Source organism: Eriocheir sinensis, chromosome 9 (assembly GCF_024679095.1).
Source record: "Eriocheir sinensis breed Jianghai 21 chromosome 9, ASM2467909v1, whole genome shotgun sequence".
NCBI classification, from domain to species: Eukaryota; Metazoa; Arthropoda; class Malacostraca; order Decapoda; family Varunidae; genus Eriocheir; species Eriocheir sinensis.
This window is the reverse complement of record NC_066517.1, coordinates 21,856,744-21,872,539: the sequence shown is the minus strand read 5'-3', so window position 1 is coordinate 21,872,539 and position 15,796 is coordinate 21,856,744. Positions and strand designations below refer to the sequence as shown.

The 15,796-nt window shown below is 43.2% G+C and overlaps 1 protein-coding gene across 3 annotated transcripts in view; it reads left to right on the top strand.

Moving 5' to 3' along the window:
- Positions 1–15,796, top strand: part of LOC126996142 (reticulophagy regulator 3-like) — a 58,192-nt gene that overhangs the window by 26,568 nt on the left and 15,828 nt on the right. For all 3 annotated transcript variants that reach the window (XM_050856361.1, XM_050856359.1, XM_050856360.1), the window contains one exon: positions 10,430–10,535. In XM_050856361.1, coding sequence (XP_050712318.1) covers positions 10,430–10,535 — 106 coding nt within the window. The remainder of the gene's footprint in view (positions 1–10,429; positions 10,536–15,796) is intronic.

The following is a 15,796-nucleotide window of genomic DNA, read 5'->3' as shown; positions in this document are numbered from 1 at the left end:
AAGGAAGGCTGATGGAGGAAAACAAGGAGGAGTAAGGAAGGAAAATGTGAGGAAAAGGAGGAGAGAAGGAAGGCTGATGGAGGAAAACAAGGAGGAGTAAGGAAGGAAAATGTGAGGAAAAGGAGGAGAGAAGGAAGGCTGATGGAGGAAAACAAGGAGGAGTAAGGAAGGAAAATGTGAGGAAAAGGAGAGAAGGAAGGCTGATGGAGGAAAACAAGGAGGAGTAAGGAAGGAAAATGTGAGGAAAAGGAGAGAAGGAAGGCTGATGGAGGAAAAGGAGGAGGAGGAGAAGGAGTAAGGAAGGAAAATGGGAAGGAGGCAAAAAGAAGTAGGAGTTTGAAGAGAGAAGGAAAAAAAAAAAAGAGAGGTAAGAGAAAGGAGGAAGAGGAAGAGAAAATGTAAAGATGGGAAAAGTAAGGAAGGGAAATGAGAGTTAAGAGAAAAACAAATAAACGATGAAGAGGTAAAGAGAGCAAAGAGGAGTAGGAGGAGTCTGAAGGGAGAGGAGAGGAAAGAGGAGGAGGAGGAGGAGATGTGAAGATGGGTATACCTGAATTAACGAGGGGAGGAAGAGGAGGAGGAGGAGGAGGGATAAGGAAGGAAAATGTGAGTTAAGAGAAAAACAAATAGATTGGAACGAGGCAAAAAGAAGGAGTTTGAAGGAAGAGGAAAATAAGAGGAAGGGAGATCAAGAAGAGAAAGAGGAAATGTCAAAAGAAAGAAAAGAGGAGCTGCAAGAGGAAAAGAAAGAGGGGAGGAAGAGGAATATCAAGAGGAGGAGGTGAAGCAAGAGTAAAACAAGAGAGAAGAAAGGAAAGAATAAAGAGAGAGAGGGAGATGATAACTTAGACAAGAGGAACAAGAGAAAGAGAAATATCAAGAGGAAGAGGAGTTGGAGGAAGAGGGAGATAAATTGATGCTGAGAAAAAGGTAGAGATGAACAGATGCAGAGAGAGAGAGAGAGAGAGAGAGAGGGGGGCAGGCGAGGAGCTTGAGGGTAATACTCTGGACTTCCCCACATCACTTTCATCCCCTCCACCACCACCTCCACCTCCTCCACCACCTCCACTTTCTCCACCACCATCACCTCCTCCGCCACCAGATAGAATCAGTTCCATTTTTTCACCTTTCTCCTCTCTCTCTCTCTCTCCATCTCAATATCTATTTATCCATCTCTTTCTACGTCTCACACACACACACACACACACACACAGTCACGACGCGCATTAAGACAATCGCATAATTATATTCAACCTCACGTGCTCACCTGTGACTATAAGATGCATACTTTCTTTGTTTACTCGCATTCCTTGGAGCGGCGCCATCTGGAGGGGGAGTTTTAAGGCGTAAGATGTGACGTTCTTGTGCAGTGCATGGCGTAAGATGTGCCTGCTTCTATTTCCATCCTCACGGTATAGTGTTGGTATATTCTTAGACCCCTCCGCCGCTCACATCAACTATTTCCAAAGTTCGAGAAAGAGATCAATCAGGTTCTTATGTGTGTTTATTCAGATTCATGGTCCAGAGGAAGGGTCAGACTACCACCAGGGTCATAAAGCTCACTGAAAATGCCCACAACTTGCCACAACTCCCACGAAAGCCTTGTTAAATGTGTGTGTTTATTCAGATTCATGGTACAGAGGAAGAGTCATAAAGCTCACTCTGAAAATGCCCACAACCCTCACGAAAGCCTTGTTAAATGTGTGTTTATTCAGATTCATGGTATGTACAGAGGAAGCGTCAAACTACCACCAGGGTCATAAAGCTCACACTGAAAATGCCCACAACTTGCCACAACTCCCACGCAAGCCTTGTTAAATGTGTGTGTGTATTCAGATTCATGGTACAGAGGAAGGGTCAAACTACCACCAGGGTCATAAAGCTCACACTGAAAATGCCCACAACCCCCACGAAAGCCTTGTTAAATGTGTGATTATTTAAATTCATGGTACAGAGGAAGGGTCAAACTACCCACCAGGGTCATAAAACTCACTGAAAATGCCCACAACCCCTACGAAAGGCTTGTTAAATGTGTGTGTATTCAGATTCATGGTACAGAGGATGGGTCAAGCTGCCACCAGGGCCATAAAGCTCACCCTGAAAATGCCCACAACTCCCACGAAAGCCTTGTTAAATGTGTGTGGAGGGAGGAAAGATAGGCCGAGAAATGAAGAATGATGGAGGAAGAGGAGGAGGAGTAAGGAAGAAAAGCGTGAGGAAAGAGAGGCCAAGAGAACAAGGCTGGTGGAGGAAAAGGAGGAGGAATAAAGGAAGAAAAATGTTTAGTTAAAAATATGAGCCTATATGTTGTGGCGTTCTTTAGACCCGTATTCTCAGTGGTTGATTCTCGCTGCCGCCGTTTTGTTGGTTTATTAAAAGAAGTGACGTTGTTCTGCTCGGGGTAAAATTATCTGCTTCGCTCTTTTTTTCCCCTCATTAACTTGGATGAGGTAATTGTATATGAGCATTAATTAACCTTACCTAACCCGACTTAATATATACGTGATGTCTTGTTGTTATTAATATTATTGTTATTGCTGTTATTATTATTATTATTATCGCTCTTGTTATTGAAGGGAATGCAGCAGATGTAGCAAGAAGAGTGAGGTCACTTTTAAGTTACTGGAAGCAGCCATCTCATCTCTCTCTCTCTCTCTCTCTCTCTCTCTCTCTCTCTCTCTCTCTCTCTCTCTCTCTTCTTCTTCTTCTTCTTCTTCTTCTTCTTCTTCTTCTTTGTCTTCATCTAAATAGCTAACTTCTCATCCTTCTCCCTAACTAACTTCGTACGTATCTTCACATACATTCATGCATACGGGAAACGGATATAGACAAAGATAAGGTCGTTGTCATGACTAGAATGAATTACTCGGGCACTTAATGTGAATAATGAAGAAAGATTGGCTTGGATTGTTTTTTTTCTTGAAGTGGTGGTGGTGGTGGTAGTAGTAGTAGTAGTAGTAGTAGTAGTGGGATGCTGAAAACAAAGAAAACGGAAGAATATTGTGTTCGTTACCTTTTCCTAGAGAGAGAGAGAGAGAGAGAGAGAGAGAGAGAGAGAGAGAGAGAGAGAGTATATTCGTTCTTTGTTTATTATCACACACACACACACACACACACACACACACACACACACACATTCCGTTCCCAGAAATCAAATCATTCCCTAAAATATATATATAACAACAACAAAGTAGGACGTAAAGAAAAAAAAAAAAAAAACACTACACCTCATATAATTAGGGTGCGATAGTTTCTGCGGCTAAAGAGAAAGAAAATGGGAACATACCGTGATGCAGCGCTCTTGAAATGTTGCAAGTAATGGTGGATATTGCGTCACTTAGTTAAAAGAGATATTAGGTAAAGGTTGAAGGTCTTATAAATGCGAGTAAGAAAAGGAATTAACTCACGCGGGCCAAGTCATGCGTAGAACAGTGAACAGGCGGATGATAACCACAGTGGCAACCCAGAAATTGTATGAGAAATATAGCGCGAACAGAAACAAAAGATGAAATGTCACGAGCATTTGCCGCAGCAGGATGGAATACACTTTTATTAAGACGGAGAGGCGGAGGGCGTTGGGAGTGACTTTTGTGTGGAATTGTCAACAGATGGATAACCAAACAGTGTCAAACCAGAAATTGTATGAGAAATATAGCGCGAACAGAAACAAAAAGATGAAATGTCACTAGAGCATTTGCCGGAGCAGGATGGAATACACTAACACCAGGCAGAGAGGTGGAGAACGTTGGGAGTTGCTTTTGTGTGGAACAATCAACAGACTGATAACCAAGCAGAGTGGCAAACCATAAATTGTATGAGAAATAAACGACAGATTGAGAAGCAGATGATATATGACTAGAGCATTTGCCGGAGCAGGATGAAATACACTAACACCAGGCAGAGAGGTGGAGGATGTTGGGAGTTGCTTTTGTGTGGGACAATCAACAGACAGATAACCAAGCAGAGTGGCAAACCATAAATTGTATGAGAAATAAACGACAGATGGAGAAGCAGATATGTGACTAGAGCATTTGCCGGAGCAGGATGAAATACACTAACACCAGGCAGAGAGGTGGAGGACGTTGGTAGTTGCTTTTGTGTGGGATTGTCAACAGACGGATAACCAAACTGAGTGGCAAACCATAAATTGTATGAGAAATAAACGACAAATTGAGAAGCAGATGTAATGTGACTAGAGTATTTGCCGGATCAGGATATAGTATAGTGCATGAACTAATCACTAGGGGTGCGTAAGGAAAAAAAATAGTGTAATGGCGGATTTTATGTCTCATTGAAATTTCAAACACATTATTCCTTAACTGACATTGTTTTAAAACTAACTTATGCTGTACGTTTCAGCGGAGTTGTCTGTTCCTTGTTTAAAACTTACCCAGACTCTGAACACATTCATCCACCCCGCAAGTAAATTTTCGTTCAGTATTGATAGCCATCGCTCAGGGCCTCATACTTTGCGAGCACAAAATTCGTATTAAAAAAATGGACAAAATTTCTGGAAATCGACGGGACCTTAGTATTGCTCGAATCTTGGCGGGGGTGCGTGGACTCGGTCAGTCTGGGTGCATGGTGGTGCGTGGCCTGAAAAGTTTGGGAACCGCTGTAGTAAACTAACGCCAGACAAAGAGGTGAAGAACGTTGGGAGTGGCTTTTGTGTGGAACAGTCAACAGACGGATAATCAAACAGAGTGGCAAACCAAAAATTGTGCGAGGAATAAAGAACAGACAGAGAAACAGGAAAAAGTGGTTAGTGCATTTGACGGAGAGTATGAAGACACCTCTGCACCCGAAATTGACCTCTCTTTTGGCCACGCATGTATCCTTTCTCATATAGGAGCATTGTGTTGCGGGCTTTTTTTTTTTTTTTCATTTATCTTTGCCCTTGAGCTGCTTCCTTTATTGTAAAAAAAAAAATGGAGTTCACTAATATCAGCTTTTGAGCGGAACGAACCGGAACGAAAAGGAACACTCGCGTCATATTGTGAAAGGAATGGTAACCGAATATGACAAAGGGATTTCATTAAAGTGTACAAAAAAAAAAAAGTGAGTAGAAAACATTCACATCGTATATACACCATTACTCCGCCGATATTGGATTTGATGTAGAATCTTCATTAAGGGAAAATGTGGTAAAAATGAAATAAATTGTTGAAAGAGAATAAGAAAGACGTAGAGAACAAAGGAAAAACAAAACATGAAAAGAATGAAGAGAATTATAAATAGAAAAGACGTAAGAGGAATTGATGTAGACCTTTCATCTCAATGGAAAAATGTAGTAATAATGAAATAGATTGTTGAAAAAGAATAACCAAGACGAATTGAGTACAGGAAAAAAACATGAATGAAGATAGACGTATAAAATAAAGAAAAAACATGAATGAAGAGAAATATAAATAAAAAGACGCATAAAGTAAAGAAAAAAAACATGAATAAAGATAAATATAAATAAAAAGACGAATAAAATAAAGAAAAAAATGAATGAAGTTAAATATAAATAAAAAGCCGTATAAAATAAAGAAAAAAACATCATGGAAGAGAAATATAATGAAAAGACGTATAAAATAAAGAAAAAAAACATGAATTAAGATAAATATAAATGAAAAGACGAATAAAATAAAAATGAAAAAGGAAGGAAGAGTGAAAATATAAGATACTTTCAACATACAATCCGTGCATCGACGCGGGGCAATACCTATAACATTTAGTATACAGATATTAGTGTAGCCTTCAATGCGTACGTTACACAGGTAGTAAATTGACTTATATTCCGTGTTTAAAAGCTTAACCTCCCGAATTATACAACTGTTGGTTATAAATTAATTGGTAAAGCCTCTTATTACCATGAGTATTAATAGTTGTAGTACCTGGTAGTTGTAGTAGTAGTAATAGTAGTAGTAGTAGTAGTAGTAGTAATGCAATAATGTTAATGATAATAATAATAGTGATCTTTTTCTCACGTAAAATGTTGTGTGTCGGGACTTGTCAGGTGAGCCAGATAAAAAGTCATCTGGGGGTCGTTTACCTGAAGGCAGGGGGAGGCGGGGTCGGTGAATTAGGGAGGGTAAGGAAGGGAAGGGGAGGGGGGGAGGGGTCGAATCTGGCTGGAGAGAGGGGAGAGGGAGGAAGTGAAGGGAGGATAAGAGGGAAGGAGACGAATAAAAAGGGTAATAGGAAGTAAATGAGCATGTAAAGAGGAGAAGGGAGATGAAAATGGAAGTGGGGAGAAGAGAGAAAAATAATACAAAAATAAAACAGATGACTAACTATGTAGAATTGCAAGAAAATGGAAATGGTGAAAAGGGAAAAAAAGTAGATTTAACATGTAGAGAGGAGAGAAAAGAGAATAGGGTAAGAAATTGACAATTAACATGACAAGTGAAAAAAGAAGAAGTGATTGGCATGTTGGAAGCCGAGAAGAGAAAAAACGATTAGAGTAACGAAAATAAAATAACGAAACAAAAGAATAACAAGCAAAAGACAATATAGGAAATGGTGAAACGTGGAGAATAGGAACCAAGCAAACAACTCAAATGTCAAAACCATCAAGAACTTACCCATTCAAAAAGTAAACAAACAGAAAAACAAACAACAAAAGGCCTGGGTAAGAAGAAGTGATTGGCATGTTGAGAGCCGATAAGAGAGAAGACGATTGGAGTGACGAAAATAAGATAAAGAAACAAAAGAATAACAAGCAAAACACAATATAGGAAATGGTGAAAGGTGTGGAGAGGAGGGATAAATACGACGGAAATGACGAGAATAGAAACGAAGCAAACAACTCAAATGTCAAAACCATCAAGAACTTACCCATTCAAAAAGTAAACAAACAGAAAAACAAACAACAAAATGCCTGACGAGTACACAGGCAAAAAAAAAAAAAAAAAAATATTGCAGTTCCCTTTCGACAAACTCACTAATGTCTTTTTGTAATATTATTATCAAATGTCAAATGGAAAAGAGGTTAATAAGTTTGAGAAGGGTTAGTAAGTATAAATGATCATCAACCCAACTGTTTCTCTGATTTATACGACTTTCCATCCCTGAGAAGTATTAATAGAGCTTGCATTGAAGGGGTAGAGTGGGGGAGGGGAGGGGAGAATCATACTGTGCTAGAAGGAGGAGTGAGGGGAGAGGTGGATCAAAAGCAGGGGAGAGATGGATGAGGGGAGAAGAGACAGAGAAAAGTGGATGGCGGGGAGAGGAGAAAAAAAAGAGGTGGATGAGGGGAAGGGATGGGGAGAGGAGACAAAGAAAATGAAGGAGAGAAGGAAGGGAGGGAGGGGGGGGGCTAGGAGAGAAGGAAGGCAGGGAGGGGGAGACAAAGAAGAGGGGAGGATAATGGGGAGAGGGGAGGGGAGGAAGAGGAAGGGGAGAATGTGGGTGGGCGTGACATTATTATCACTCACTGAAGTGGACGAGAGAGAGAGAGAGAGAGAGAGAGAGAGAGAGAGAGAGAGAGAGATTGCAACTTGCATGACACAGGTGCTTTACTGTGTGTGTGTGTGTGTGTGTGTGTGTGTGTGTGTGTGTGTGTGTGTGTGTGTGTGTGTGTGATGGCGTATTTACCTGTTGTGGCGTAGTAGTGATGATAAGACCTTGGTATTGTTGTTATTGTTGTTGTTGTTGTTTTGGTGATGCTTGTGACAGCTGTATTGTATTTTATTCTCACCCTCTTCACCCTACGTTCCTTTTATTCACCCTTGCTCACCCTTTTCTGTCACCCTACTACATCTATGCTTATTCCTTTGGTTATTCATTCATCTCCCTTCCCTTTCATTCACTCTATACTTCCTCTCTTTTCTCCCTTCCATATTCCTTTTTTCTTACCGTTCATTCACCCTCAGATTCCTCCCTTCTCTCTTCCTTTTCCTCCTCCTCCCCTTTCATTCACTTTCTCCCTTTTTTTCCTCCTTTTTCCTCTTCCTTCCCTTACATTCACTCTCTAGTTCCTCCCTTTTCTCCCTTCCTTATTCCTCTTCCTTCCCTTACATACACCATCAGATTCCTCCCTTCTCTCTTCCTTTTCCTTCTCCTCCCCTTTCATTCACTCTACTTTCTCCCTTTTTTCTCCCTCCCTTATTCCTCTTCCTTCCCTTACATTCACTCTCTAGTTCCTCCCCTTTCTCCCTTCCTTATCCCTCTTCCTTCCCTTACATTCACTCTAGTTCCTCCCTTTTCTCCCTTCCTTATTCCTCTTCCTTCCCGTTCATTCACCCTCAAATTCCTCCCTTCTTTCTTCCTTTTCCTCTCCCTTCCCGTTCATTCATCTAGTTTTTCTCCCATCTTTCTCTTCCTTTTTCCTCTTCCTTCCCTCACATTCACTCTACTTCCTCCCTTTTCTCCCTTCCTTATTCCTTTTTTCTTCCCTCTTCCTTAATTCACCTTCTAGTTCCTCCCTTCTTTCCCTCAGTTCACCCTCGACTTCCTCCGTTCTTCCACCGTGATCTTTACCATTATCGGGACAAAGGCTTTCTCCACGTGGTCCTCCGCCTCCCCTGACCCTCAATTTCTCTCTCTCTCTCTCTCTCTCTCTCTCTCTCTCTCTCTTTTTACAGCAAAGGAGACGGCTCAAGGGCAACAAAAAGAGTGCAGAGAAAAAAAAAAAAAAGCCCGCTACTTGTCCGTCTGCTTTTAGGGTTACCTATGATATGAGTCTTGATTCATTTCTTTTCTTCTTATTCCCATTAAAAATTTCCATTCATCCATTTTTTTCTTCTTTTTCTCCTTCTATGTCAACTTTCGGCGTCGTATTATCAAACATTTCGTAGCCCAAGAACACCTATTTGACAAGGCTTTCATAGGAGTTGCGGGCATTTCCAGGGATAGTTGTATGACCCTGGTGGTAGTTTGACCCTTCTTCTGTACCATGAACCTAAAGAAACACTCATGAGAATCCGATTGACCTCCTTTTTCCATTTTTTTCTTCTTTTGGGGTCGTATTAGCCCAAGAACACCTATTTGACAAGGCTTGCATAGGAGTTGTGGGCATTTCCAGGGATAGTTGTATGCCTCTGGTGGTAGTTTGATCCTTCTTCTGTACCATGAACTTAAAGAAACACTCATGAGAATCCGATTGACCTCCTTTTTCCATTTTTTTCTTCTTTCGGGGTCGAATTATCAAACATTTCGTCGCCCAAGAACACCTATTTGACAAGGCTTGCATAGGAGTTGTGGGCATTTCCAGGGATAGTTCTATGACCCTGGTGGTAGTTTGACCCTTCTTCTGTACCATGAACCTAAAGAAACACTCACGAGAACCCGATTGACCTCCTTTTTTCGGTCACTTCATCTCTAACTCCCTTATTCAATTCTCTCCGTACCATCCACATTAAAATTTTCTCTCTCCATTCATGATCTCTTCTTTTTCTCCCTCTGTTTCAACATCGCATCCTTCCAACACTTTTGTGGTCACGTCATCCCCAATCCCTTTATCCCTTCATTAATTTCTTTACCTCTCATCCCCAATATAATTTCCCTTTTCCATTCGTTTTCTCTTCTTTTTCTCCCTGTATTTCAGCTTCACATCCTTCCCTCGCCATTTTTTTCCCTCTATGGTCACGTTATCTCTATCTAACCCCCTTTTATATATCTCCCTTTCCTCCCCATTCAAATTTCCCTTCTTCGTTCATTTTCTCTTCTTTTTCTCCTTCTGTTTCAACTTTATATTCCTCCATTAGCGTTTTTTTTTTACCCTTCTGCATGGTCACGTCATCTATAGCCCCGTTGTTTTTATATATTTGACATGACCTGCTCAAGTCCTGTCGCTCTTAGTCATCATTCAGATATCTTCAACCGTTGTCTGTTACCTTATCCATGATGCTTCGTTATCTGTTATGCTACCCAACTCTCTCTCTCTCTCTCTCTCTCTCTCTCTCTCTCTCTCTCTCTCTCTCTCATTTACTTATTTAACTTTCTCATCTCTTATGCTACCCAACATTTTTTTCTCTCTCCCTTCTTATCAGCTTATTTAACTTCCTCCTTTCTTATTTACTTATTTAGCTTGAGCTGCCTCCCTTGATGTAAAGAATAATATGTTCTCTACGGTCACCCTGCCTTCCTTTTCTCACCCTGTATCCTCACCCTGCCCCCTGTCACCCCACACGCCCTGCCTTCATGTTCTCACCCTGTATCCTCACCCTGCCCCCAGTCACCCTACGCTCTTTACCATCCTGTTCTCAACCTGTATCCTCACCCTGCCCCCAGTCATCCTACACTTCTTACCATCCTGTTCTCACCCTGCCCCCTGTCACCCTACACGCCCCACCTTCCTGTTCTCACCCTGTATCCTCACCCCCTGCTCCCAGTCACCCTACACTCCTTATCATCCTGTTCAAACCCTGCCCCCTGTCACCCTACATGCCCTGCCCTCCTGTTTTCACCCTGTATCCTCACCCTGTCCCTTTTCTCCCCGCAGCGTGTTGTCGGTCCCGGAGATCAGTCAGTATGTGGAGACGGCGCTACGCTTCCTACGGGACAACTACGCGTGGATGCTGCAGCTGCGTCGCCATCAGCCCGCCCTGGTATGTATCACGCTTCCTCTGTGTTCTCCTTCCTTCCTTTTTTTTGTGCATGCATGGAAGAAGAAAAGAACAACAACATCAACAACTATGACTACTCTTATATCAGCTTTCAAGAGGAGGGTATCAGGACACCTCTCCTCCCGAAATTGACCTCTCTTTCGGCCACCTCTTTTGATTTTTTTTTTCTTTTGTAGGAGCAGCGAGTAGCGGGCTTTTTTTTATTATTGTTTCCTTTTTTGTGCCCTTGAGCTGTCTCCTTTGTTGTAAAAATTAAAAAAAAAAAGCTCACCTAGGTATGTATCACTCTTCCTCTGTATTCTCCTCCCTTCCTTTCTTTTTGTGTGTATGTGTGGAAGATGAAGAAGAAGAACAACAACAACAACAACTATTACTTCTCTTATATCAGCTCGCCTGGGTATATACTTTTCACTTTCATTTTTTATTTCTTTCTTCCTTTTTTGTGTGTGTGAGTTTGTGTGTGTATGAAACAACAATAGTAACAATCAGCAGCTCCTACTACTTCTATTACGACGATGACGACGTTAACAATCACAAGCTCACCTGTATTCATGTAATCACACCTGCATTTAAGCGCACCTACCTTGTTATACTACCTCACCTGTGTTTCTTGCCTCTTATTACCTGCATTTACCTGTGAGTGTGGGGGGCGGGGGGCGGGGGGGGGGGTCATGTTTTAGTTTTTTATTAGTTTTGTTTTTCTTTCTTCTCAGATTTTATTCCTCCTTCCAGTCCTGTTTTTTTTTTTTTTTTTTTTATTTTTTTTATTCAGCGTTCCCATCTTTACTGTTTAATCCACCTCCTCCTCCTCCTCCTCCTCTTCCCCCTCCTCCTCCTCCTCCTCCTCCTCCTTATTGCTACTCTATCACCTCTAAAATAAATTGCTTCCATAGACTTCTCCTCCTCCTCCTCCTCCTCTTCCTCTTCCTCTTCCTCCTCCTTCAGAGCTATCATCTCCACCCGCATACGTTTCTATCTTCCTCCTCCTCCCCCTTCTCCTTCTCTTCTTCCTTAGCTCTTCCTTTCAATCATTCCTCCTCCTCTTCCTCCTCCTCTTCCTCACAGTCCAAACGTATCTCAACAAGTGATTAGGTCAAGAGCTTCAGAGAGAGAGAGAGAGAGAGAGAGAGAGAGAGAGAGAGAGAGAGAGAGAGAGCACTTTATTCGTATCACACTCATTCTGTTTTTACCAATATATTTAGACTTAATTTGATTTTAAAAACTAACTTTTCTTTTCCTCTCCATTTCTTTCTTTCATATTAATTCTCCTCTCTACACTCCATTCCTTCCTCCCTTTCTCATCTCCCTTCCTCTTCTTCCCCTGCAGTCCTCCCTCTCTTCCCCTCCTCTTTAATCCTCTTTTATTCCCTATCTCACCTTACAATCACTCCACTTGTTCTCACTTTCTCCCTTCCACGTTCTCTCTTCCTCCCTTTTCTCTCACATGTTAAGGGTGAGATTTGTACTTTTGAAGAGAGTACCAATATGGCTTCCTTGTGGTGACCATTGTCGGGGCGACCATATTGGAACACCCTTTAGTTTTTAAGCCGTATTGAAGGAGGAAGAGGAGGAGGAGGATTGAAGGAAAGGAAGAAGGAGAATGTGATAGGGGAAAGATAGGGGAGAAGATGAAAGGAGAAAGATAAGGATGGGGAGGAGAGAAAGAGGGGAGAGGAGGAGGAGGAGGACGATAGGTAAAAAGAAAGGAGGGGAAAGAGAAGGGCGGAGAAAAGAGAGGGAAGAAGGATAATGAAGTAGAGGGAGGGAGGTAAGGAAGAAGAGGCAGAAGGGAGGAGAAGGAGGAAGAGGGAGGTGAAGGAAGAGGAAGAGAGAAGAGGAAAAGGAGGAGGAAGAGGCAGAAGGGAGAAGGAGGAGGAAGAGAGAGGAAAAGGAAGAGGGAGGAGAAGGAGGAGGAAGAGGCACAAGGGAGGAGAATGAGGAGGAAGAGGGAGAAAAAGGTACAAGGGAGGAGAAGGAGGAGAAAGGGAAGGGGTTGGAAGAGGGAGGAGAAGGAAATGGGGAAGAATGGGAAGAAATGGGAAGAGGGAGGAGAAGGAGGAGGAAGAGGGAAGAGAAGGCTATTGGTGCAGTCTCCTCCCACATTCCCCTCCATCAACACACACACACACACACACACACACAATAGAGACAACGCTATGAGCACACGGTGTAAAAATAGCTCTTTTTTTCTTTTATGCAGGACGTGAGTCATTCTCTCTCTCTCTCTCTCTCTCTCTCTCTCTCTCTCTCTCTCTCTCTATCTATCTATCTATCTATCTATCTATCTATCTATCTATCTCTATCTCTATCTATCTAGCTATCTATATCTATCTATCTCTATCTATCTCAGGTCATTTACCGGTCGTGTTTTGGTTGCAAATATGTGCACATTCTTGAAAGCTCTTATTCATCTCCTCCTCCTCCTCCTCCTCCTCCTCGCCCATCCACTTCAATCTTCCATCCCTTCTCTTCCATTTACATGATTATCCGTAAATCATCCTGAAATCCCCCCTCCATCCCCCCCCCCCCTCTCTCTCTCTCTCTCTCTCTCTCTCTCTCTCTCTCTCTCTCTCTCTCTCTCTCTCTCTCTCTCTCAATAGATTAAACCCATTTTTCTCCCTGGTTCACTCTCTTAACCTGTTTTCTCTACACTCCTTCCCTTCCCCTCCTTTCCTCCCCTTCCCTTCTTCCTCTCCTGGTCAGTTATCTTCCCCATTCCTCCTCTTCCCTTGTCCTTTCCATTCTAATTATCTCATTGTCTTCCTCTCCCCTCCCTTCCCATTTCTTCCCATTCTTCCCCATTTCCTTTCTCGTGTGTACCATTTGTCTTCTTCCCATTCTCCCCCATCTCCATTCTCGTGTATACCATTTCTCTTCACCTTGTCTTCCCGTTCCCTTCTCTTTCCTTTCTCAACCCCTTCCCTTTCTCCTTCACTTCTTCCTTGTTACCTCCCTCCCCGTCCCCTTTCCCACGTTCCCCTCCGTTCCGTTCCCTTCCTTTCCCTTTCATCTCTTATACCTTACTCTACCTTTCCTTATTTTACCTTCACTTCCCTTCCCCTCACCTTCCCAGTCCCTTCCCTTCCCCTCTCCTTCCTTTCCCTTATCTTCCTTTCCTTTCCCTTCCCTTCCCTTTCCTTTCATCTTTGCTTCCCTTCCCTTCCCCTCTCCTCCCAATCCCTTCGTTTCCCTTCCTTTCCCTTCCCATCCCTTTCCTTTCACCTTCCCTTCTCTTCCTTCACTTTCCCTTCCCCTCCCTTCCCTTCACCTTCCCCTCACCTTAACTTACCTTCCCTTCCCATCCCTTCCCCTCTCCTTCCTTTCCCTTCCCTCCTCTTCCTTCACCTTCCATTCCCTTCCCCTCATCTTGACTTACCTTCCCTTCCCTTCACCTTTTCTTCCCTTCCCCTCCCTTCCCTGCCCTTCCTCCCCTCCCCTTCCCTCTCCTCCGTACAGGTAAAACTGGGTAAAACAGGTGAGGTGGGAGGATGGAGTACCACGTGATGAGCTGAGGGGAGGGGGGGAAGCTAACCTGTGTCTATTACTTAAGGTGTGGCGGTGGTGATGGTGGTGGTGGTGGTGAAGAGATGTTGCCACATTTTGATAAACGCGCAAGTCATTGATAAAAAGTCTGTGAAGGTGGTGGGGATGGTGATGGTGGTGATGGTGGTGGTGATGATGGAAGTGATGACGTGGTGGTGAGGATGGTGGTGGTGGTGGTGATGACGTGGTGGTGGTGTTGGTGGTGGTGGTGATGATGGTGGTGGTGATGACGTGGAGGTGGTGGTGGTGCGTCACGCTTGTGTATTAGTTGTAGTGGTAGTAGTAGTAGTTGTAGTAGTAGTAGTAGTAGTAGTAGTAGTAGTCTTTGTGTTGAAAGAGTATTTTTTTTTACCTTTGAGTGTGTGTTATTCACCACGGCCTGATCACGTGTTGGACTCGTAATCGCCAGAGATACTCTCCCGACACGAGCAAGTGCTCATTATCGTCGCTCTCTGGGAACTGCCAGGACACCACACACCCCGTCCCCCTTACTCAAGGGGGGACAGTAACCACTCCTAGTCAACGGAAAGAATCCGCCCTGAGCGGGCTCGAACCGCCGCCCTGTCAGACCGTGAGCCTTCCAGCGCAGCGCTCTAACCAGTTGCGTCACGGAGGTGTGTGTGTGTGTGTGTGTGTGTGTGTGTGTGTGTGTGTGTGTGTGTTTTGAATTACGTCCTGTGTATATTCCGTGCACCACCTGTATACACACACACACACACACACACACACACACACACACACACGCCTGATCAGACTTAAACTACACACGAACAACACCTGTGCTTGAGAGAGAGAGAGAGAGAGAGAGAGAGAGAGAGAGAGAGAGAGAGAGAGAGAGAGAGAGAGAGAGAGAGAGAGAGAGAGAGAGAGAGAGAGAGACGGAAATACCCCTCACAAGACCGTAGACTAGAGAGAATTTTCCCAACTAAATCTCGGAGGAAATTTAATGGTGCTTGACTAACCTCTTGACTTAAGGGCTGGCGAAGGTGTGAGGGGCGGGGGGGGGGTATACAGTGGGTGGGAGAGAGAGTGGAGAGATGGATGAGTGAGTGGGTGGAGAGGTGGAGGCAAGGGAACTGTCAGATACGGAAGGGTGTACTGAAGGGAGAAGTGGGTGGAGGGGAGACAAGGGGTGGCTGGGTGGAAAGGTGGAGAGCGAGTGGAAGGAAGGAAGGGCTGTGAGGCAAAGAAAAAGAATGGACGTCTAGGTGGAGAAGGGAAGATACGGAAGGGGATGTTTTACGAAGTGCGACAAGGGGAAGAAGAGTGAAGCTGAAAGAGAAGAAAAATAAAAGGGGGAAGGATAAAAGAGGTCAAAAGGAAAGAAAGAAAAATCTGAACCGGAAGTATAATAAAAGAGGTAAAGGAAGGAAGGAAGGAGGAAAAACGACGAAGATTGATAACAACAAAATACGAAAAAGGGAAGAAAAAAGGATAAAAGGGAAAATGAAGAATAAAGAAGAGATAGAGTAAACAAAGAAAGGGGATGAAAAATGAATAATGAGACAGGTATAGTTTGCGAAAGGGAAAAGAAAGAATGAATAAAAGATAAAAGTAATAAATAGTAAAGAAAAAATAAATGATAGACGGAAGCAAACCAAAAAAGGAGGAAGAGAAGACAAGGAGACAGAAATGGAAGGGAGAGTAGAGTGTGTGGAGAAGGTGGAAGAGTAGGCAGGTGGATGGAAGGGGTAATTGAC